This window comes from Nicotiana sylvestris, chromosome 2 (assembly GCF_000393655.2).
Source record: "Nicotiana sylvestris chromosome 2, ASM39365v2, whole genome shotgun sequence".
Classification (NCBI taxonomy): domain Eukaryota; kingdom Viridiplantae; phylum Streptophyta; class Magnoliopsida; order Solanales; family Solanaceae; genus Nicotiana; species Nicotiana sylvestris.
Window position 1 is genome coordinate 26,790,295 of NC_091058.1, and position 8,026 is coordinate 26,798,320.

Sequence of the window (8,026 nt, forward strand, 5' to 3'; positions counted from 1 at the left end):
GGTTGAATATGAAAGCGTCAATTTTGAGCCGCTCAAATTCTTTAAGCATACAAAATGGCATTATCAAAGATCCGAAAGCGAAAGATTGAGGAAAAACACATTCTCCTAGTCGGCCACAACTTTAATAGAATAGTATGGTCAATTGGTCCATGTGTAGGTGACCTTTTGGAACTCTTGGAAATAATGGCCAAAATTGTTGCAACTTACAAAAAGGCTTACCATTCATGTGCAGCAATTGAGGTGTTTCATCTGAATCTTATCCAAACAGACAATTCATTTGTCATTTCCCACTAGGCCACTTTGGTTCCCCACCACTGATTTTGTTTTGTTTTTTAAATACAAAAACATGGGTAAACCAACTTGGACTTGATCAAGAATCCTTCCCCACCTTTGAAAGGGTAAAAAGGAGTAAATGCACTTTCATTTCTAAAAGTTCTTTTATATTTCCTACTTTATTAAATGGTGATTGAACCATCTCCACAACTTGAATTAGGGTGCTAAAAAAAAAAAAACCTGCTAGTTTAAAATATCAAACCGTTCCTGCTTCCTTTTTCTTTTGTGAATTTATGACGGAGGAATCCTTTTTAATTTGTTATATGCCTTGTACACACTCAATTTTTTTTTTTAAATTGTTGTAATTATTATCTAGTTGTATTATCATATTACATAAAATGTACTACACTCTTAGTGGGTTCATGAGTTGAATCAAAGGAGACCTTTTAAGTTAACTAACTGGACATAATTAAACTAAGGTTTCATGCTCTTTAAGTGCCCTAAAAGAAGTTCTTTTTCTAAAATCAAGATTTGTAATCAAATAACAGTGGCTTCAATGATTCGAACGTGTACGTGAGTTTTAAATTGTGACATTTTAACCATAAAACTCTTCCCCAAAACACTGCTTTCAGTTTGTGTAATTAAAGTGTAGTAACAAAGGAAGATTTGCATAAGAGAACATGTTCGATTTTTGAAAAAGTGAAAAGTCATCAAACAAGAAAGGATTTTGTGGCGAGTTTTTATTACGTGAAAGGATCATTTACTTAGCGAAACTGTTATGTTTTGTTTGCTTTCTGGTCTGTTTCAGCTTTACGGCCTTGCTTTTAGGAGACTTGAAATTCAATTCTCTATTAAGTTTGTAGTCTTAGGAATTCCCTCTGGTTGGGATCATCTTGATTCTTGGTTAAGGAGAAAGCAGGGACGGAGTTAAGATTAAAAATCAATGGTTTTGTTCTTTATATATATATATATATATATATATATATATTACGATAAATATCACATTATGGTGGATGTCTACTCTTCTTCCATGATCTTCATCTCAAATGCTTAATGACATATTCAATGACACAATTGAAGAAGAAAATTTCTTCCTTCTCTCTATCTCCATTTCTTGTTTATGTTTTACTAAATTACATTTATTTCCTTGTTTCATATTGTTACTTTGAGTTATATTTCATAACATTATACGTTTTTTTTTTTTTTTTACTTACATATAAAGTTTGAATTAGACGGAATTCGACCCAATTCGCGGGCGTGCGCTCTAGATTTATCATTAGGAAGAAGGTAGGGTTAGTGGGCTAACATTTTCTTTGAATCATATAAAATTCCATGAAAAAAAATCTTATATTTCAGTTATCTCTCCGTCCTCGTCCAAACAAATCAAATCTACAAGATAAAAGTTATTCAATCATTAGCCACAACTAGCACAATTATTATTTAATATAAATTACATTATTATTGGTCATATTCATCATCCCATTTTTATAAGTAGACAAAATAATATTCTAACTTTATCTCAAAAAGGATCCAGTAACAAATTAATGTTTTATAACATTGTCCCAAGGAATCAAAGAGCATTTAATTCATGATCAATTATGATTGAGACCCCTATATAATATAATTAGCACAACACCCACCAAATACAACATATAAATACAGCTAATAGAAGTTAGGCTGGCTCACAGTTCACACTGGCTATCATTAAGTCAACCCCTTTCAATTTACAATACTTTGCTGCAAGTGGTCCAAGAGTCAGAATGAATGAAATTAAAGAATATTATGCAATCACAATATTAGGGGGGATAATTGGAAATTTTCACCTTTTGGTTATGGGGTTTAGGGTAAGGAAAATCAAGAACTTCTTAGTAGAATTTTTTTTTTTCCTTAATGGACTTAGATAATGAATTTGAATTAGTTGAGCTAACAACAATAACAACAGACCCAGTGTATTCCTATAAATGAAATCTGGGAAGTGTAGTGTGTACGTAGACCTTATCCCTACCTTATAGAGGTAGAAAGACTGTTTCGATAGACCCTCGGCTTAAGGAACCTAAAAATGCCAAAAACCTCAAAACAATAATAAATTAATTAAAATTAAGATAAAAAGGACCAAGATTTTTTAACTTAGCGGATGCAAGCTTATATTTTTTTAAAAATTATTTTATATATAGAGTTTGAATAAAAAATAGTCGATGTAGGCACATTATTATCATACACATACTTTTGCTTTTAGCTATTATGAGTTTGATCTATATTATCTTCTAATTAGGCATTGCCTATTTATTATTAACAAAAAAGACTTATTTATACTTGATGTTTACATGAAATCATCTTAATTATTATATCATATATAACTCAATATGAGTAAATTCATCATAGTTAATGTGTAGTGTGTATAAATAACATTTATCATGTAGTATTATTTAGTCTAATATAAATATCAGCGTGTATAATTTTTTTCCTTATTGACTTTGTGCAAAAAAAGAAAAAATTATGTTGGTGTGAATAAGACTAAAATAGTTCCTCTGTTAATCCAAGAATCACATGTTGCACTAATTTTCCCCCCATATGATGCATTAATTAATGAACGCTTTTCTTATTGATTTTAAAAAAATGTCAGTCAGATATATTTGACCGCTAACCGGCCAAGTAAAATCCCTCCAAAGCTATATTCACGCGCTTACGTGTCACCAGCTGTATCCGTCATCTATAATAAAGGGCCCACCATAATTATTTCTGGCGCCAACCAAAATGCCTTTTTATTTTTTGCCAATAATAGAATCGCCACCAATTATTATCCAGCCACCATATCCTCCTCCCAATAAATAACACAAACAGATTATTCCACATCCCTCCTTATTACATACCAAATACATAACTATGTCTCAATCCCAACAAATTTTATTGCTTACATAAGTCGTCTATATCTATTCCGACCAAAGCTGCGCCTCAATCCAGAATACTAATTCCGTTGATGATATAAATCTGCTATAACGAGAGGTGCAGTTGAAGGAGCAATTTTGGAAGAAAATGGATGTGATGGAAAAGAGAGAAGTAGATGAAGAAGGAGAGAGGTTGTTGGAAGGGGTGAGGGTGGTGGATTTTGATATGTTGTGTTCAACGGTGGCATTGCAAGCACAAAAAGGACAGTGGGTGAAGTTGAATTTGAATAATGGGGATGAAGAAAATGTTGGTTATGATTACGGAGGAGGAGCTGTTTTGAGAATGTGGGAAGGCGAGCTTTTCTGTGATTCTCTTGAGGACCGTCGCATCGCTATTCAATCCCTTTGGTAAATTTCTCATCTTTTTTCCAGCTTACCTGTTGATTTTTTTAAAAAAAAAAATTTCGGATGTGGTTTTTTGGATTTTGGACCATTTGATTATGGTATTGACTAAAAAATTTGGATCACTTTTGTTGTGTCCTTTTTGCTGCTCCTCTATTTTTATTCCTTTTCTATTTCTTGGCTTTTGTTAATTGAAGTTAGTAACTTTTTCCCAATTAGGTTGAGATTGAGGTTTGGTTGATTGATTGATTAAATTTTAGTTTCTAATTTGGTTCTTTGGAAATTCAAGGAATGATTTTCTGCATAGAACATATTTGGAGAATATAGTTGGGCTCCTTTTCTTTTCCTCTTTTGTTATTGTTAGCCTCTGTTTGGATAGGGGACATATTTTGGGAAGGTGTAATTGATTTCAACTGATAGGAAAACACCAAACCCTCTTTCAGTACAGGAAAATTTACTAGTCTCGCCAAATTTGACTTGCTTGAATTTTCTATTTTTAGCCATGAAATGGACTATTTTAATTTCTCAATTGGACATTTTTTTCTTGTTCTTAATTCATCATCAAGTACGTCGTTGTGAATATGGTGGTGATTTTAATTTCTGTTCATGTATTGCAGCTGCCCATGGTACAGATTTGGGAAGAATATGAAACGTGCTGGTTTTGGTTCCTGCTTTGTTCAGGTCAATATTTTTATCACATTTAAATCCATGTTAGTCAATGTTGTTAAGCCTACCCACCCCCTCAACTTCTTTGTGATCCTTCGTGGTCAAAGTCTTCTTTATATCCGTTTCTATTATATCGATTAGCTATGGCCTTTTTTAATTATGTATTGTAGTTGGTAAATGGTATCTATCTTAAATTGTTAATTTATCTCGTCAACATAGATTGGTTAGAACTAGAAGGGTTTTGGTGATTAATTATTGTACATCTAAAGATAGAAAAAAATATAGTGGACTCTGGATTGGTGACCTCCATAACACGATGTCTGTGTATAATCTGCTATTCTCGATAAGAACGGAAGAAAATTTACTGCTTAGTACTTTAACATTGGTTTGTTAGCATACACTAAATACTCGTGTACTGAAACAGATTTAAATACTGGTCTTGCAGGGTTCTATTTATTTGATTCTCAGTCTTGTTGCTCTCCTAAGCATGCTAGCATTCATTGTCACAAAGAAGCACTGCTTTCTCTACATAGGCGGTGGTTTTATAATCTCAGTTGGATTATATTTGGGTTATCACCGCACAAAAATGAGAAACAAGTTCAATATCAGAGTGAGTATTCTAATTCCTTATTTTTGCTTTTATTGCTACTTTTCTGATTCTGTATGCTTGATCATATATCCTTTCTAGAGTTGCACAAGCTATGTGTGGGAAAGTGGTTAAATATCGATGAGGTGGTTTGCAGAAGATTACCATCAAATATAGGGTTAAGAGGAAGTAGAAGTATCTTTGAGAATACAGGAAGCGGGGAGTTGTTGTGGGGTTAGGGGTTTGGGAAAATTGAGAAGGGAATAATCAGTGTTCTAGATACCTAAAGTTTGATCCTCAAAGAATGAATCAAGTTGCAATTTTCCTAATGTAGAATTGGGAGTGAGCTCTGTTATACTTCCCCTTTATCTGGATGTTGAAGTGTTTCCCTTGATTTAATAAGCCTATAAACAAAAACTAAATTGAGGAATGCACACACCCTGTATTTCATGAGCCTGTGCAAGCACCAGTACTTTTCTTGATCCACTTTGAACGTATGCACTGTCAATCCTCCCGAGCACCATTATTTTGCATCCCCCCACTTACTTTATTGGGGGTGAGATGGATGACTCTTGACCTGTTTTAAACTGTCTTGCTTTAGAGGAGGTTAGCAGAAAGCTGCCGCAAAGAACTGGTGTCTGTAGTGCCACTAGTCCAGTCACCTTTAATTTCCTCTTTCAGTTTAAGTTTATTTCTGGGTCAGCATATTAACCCCAGGGAAGCAGCCAGCACGTATTTGGATTTGAGTCATGTGAATGTCAAATAGTAGATTACTCGAAGTACTTTACTTTTTCTTTCCTTTATCTCGTTGTCTGAGATAGAGGGTCTTCTGATGATTTTCTGACTTCAAGCTTGTGTTTTCACCAGTGAATATTACTTGGTAATCTGAAATTTCAAAGCATGGAAAGAATAGAGCAAATGGCTGCATGATAAAATTTTCTCTTGATTACAAAATACTTGGTCCAGTGGCGTACACAAGATATTTCATAAGCGGCATCACAATTTTAAAAAGTGGACTAATGAACAAATCACTATAACGATAAGCAGTGACATTTTTTATATTTATCAATATTTTTATTTTTCTAAAAAATTTCGATGAAGCGGTGTCCCGTGACACCACGCAACACGGTGCATACGCCCCTGACTTGGTCCTCAGAAGAAAATTTTAATCAATCTATCATGCCTGGTATTATTAATCTTTTTCTGCAACCTGGTTTGTGCAAAGAATCATTGATCTTCTTCAGTTTTTCTTCTTAAACCTACCCTCTTTATCGGATTTACGCATTCTCATATCTTCTCTATTGTATTTTGAGCTGCTGAAATGCTAATGAGTGGTTCCATATGTGGATGAGCCACAGTATTTTACTTGATCTGTTATCATTTGTCTTTGACTATTGTGATAGCTAACTCTTGCTCTTTTTACACTTCTTCAGGGCGATAGTTCTTTGGATGATTGCATCTTCCATTTGACCTGTCCATGTTGCACCTTATCTCAGGTTTGTTCTCTTATTCAATCTGCATTAAAGAACAGCAAAGTAGAGTTTACTTATATGGTTACACGAAGTTGGCTCACCTTGTTTGTCTCACCCCTCAGCCCCCAAGAAAAGCTGAATAAAAGCACATAGATTGATCCAGAAAACACAATCTAAGTCAATTGCGATTTGTAGCTTGTGAAGCTTGATGTCATATTTTGTTCTGTAATTTGGTTTTAATTTTGTTGTTTTGTTGAGCAGGAGGCTAGAACATTAGAGATGAACAATGTCCAAGATGGCATTTGGCATGGTAGAGGTGATACCATATGCATAGGAAGTTATTCTGAACTTGGCAAGACTCCGTTGGAACTAAGTCCGCCTGCTATTGTGTCTACAAAGTCTCCTGAACCATAAACTCTGCAAGGTTCAGAACGCAACACAGAATGAAAATACGCATAGTAGTCAATTCTAGAGTAGAGCATTCTTCACATTGTTCTCCCCCTTGAAAAGTTAAGCCTACAAGCAAGGATCTGAATTAGGAAAATTCTCTTTCCAGAAAAGAAGAATTTCATTTAACTTTCCCATGATCAAAAGGGGAAGAATCCCATACAGGTTATCGCTATGTACTGTTAAGGCACAGAATGCCTGCTGGTTTTTAGGAAGCAAGGCATTTTCCAGCATCAAAGTGGCAAATGCTCAGAAAGATTTGCTTCCAATTTCAAAGATGTATTGCAAATAGGAAACTTGCAAGCAATGTAAAATATGTAGTATTAAGCAATTGCTTCCAAAAAGAATGAGGGAGGCAGTTGCTTATTAATCACCTAGTTGAAGTCCATTTTCTTTTAGAATAGCACAAGCTTTCGTGTGTATATATATTCCATTGAATCATAGAATAAGAGATTCTACTTGTCTCTTGAATTAAATTCTTGGGGAAATTTTTTTTGCTTCTTGATCCGGCTTACCAGATATCTCGTTTGTTAATGTTGTGGTTCCAATTACCCTACATCTATGCTTGTGGTCTATGTTCTCTTTACCTTTATCTTATCACGTCCAGAGTACAGGAGGAGTTTTATGTTAAAAGAATGTCTAAAACTAGATTGCATGTTTACAATGGTATATTGTATCTGGCAAAATGGATTAAAAAATAATTATTTATTCATATTATCGAATAAAAATGGATTGGATAATGAACTTTTTAAAAATGGGTCAAATATGGATAAAGTCCATATTATCCATTTAAAAAATGGATACCCAATGGATAACCAATGAGTTTACCTTTTGCCTTTGCAAAGATTCAAATTGGGGGCTCCTCAAGTTTTGAGAGAATATGAATTCCGCCAAAAGTGATCATATTCAAGAAGCATCCATATTATCCGCCGGTTAATCTATTTTCTATTCCTATTAAATATGGTCGAGTCGGATAGTTTATTCATATTTACACTACTCGTTTTTGACCCGCCTATATCTGCCGGCCCCGCCCGATTGCCACGCTTAATTGTATCTAATAACAAGCGTATCAACTATCATGATATCCCCTCACTTCTATCAGTGAGATAGGACATTACATCCCTCAAAATGGCATTATAAATGATCTTGACGCCTTTGGATTTGGTTCTAGTTTAGGTTTGGAGAACTAGTCCGAGTGTTTTTGAAAAATACTCTCTGAAATATACTTATATCTGAAACAAAATTTGAAAACATTTTATTTCAGTAAACCCAATAAAAATCCAAAAGTAGTTTGG

General features: G+C 34.1%; 1 protein-coding gene across 1 annotated transcript; it reads left to right on the forward strand.

The window, feature by feature from the left end:
- Positions 1-3,079: 3,079 nt before the first annotated feature.
- On the forward strand, positions 3,080-7,250 carry LOC104244637 (protein PLANT CADMIUM RESISTANCE 11). The gene is made up of 5 exons (XM_009800105.2): positions 3,080-3,566; positions 4,178-4,241; positions 4,672-4,836; positions 6,246-6,308; positions 6,546-7,250. Exons 1-5 carry the CDS (start codon positions 3,307-3,309, stop codon positions 6,696-6,698), a joined length of 705 nt encoding a protein of 234 aa, XP_009798407.1. The 5' UTR covers positions 3,080-3,306; the 3' UTR covers positions 6,699-7,250.
- Positions 7,251-8,026: the final 776 nt, after the last annotated feature.

Bases quoted from the DNA above. Each gene is read 5' to 3' on its own strand.
- LOC104244637 (XM_009800105.2), top strand. From the start codon at position 3,307: ATGGATGTGATGGAAAAGAGAGAAGTAGATGAAGAAGGAGAGAGGTTG. The intron at 4,837-6,245 runs GTGAGTATTCTA...ACACTTCTTCAG, and splicing joins GAAACAAGTTCAATATCAGA to GGCGATAGTTCTTTGGATGA. The intron at 6,309-6,545 runs GTTTGTTCTCTT...TTTGTTGAGCAG, and splicing joins CATGTTGCACCTTATCTCAG to GAGGCTAGAACATTAGAGAT.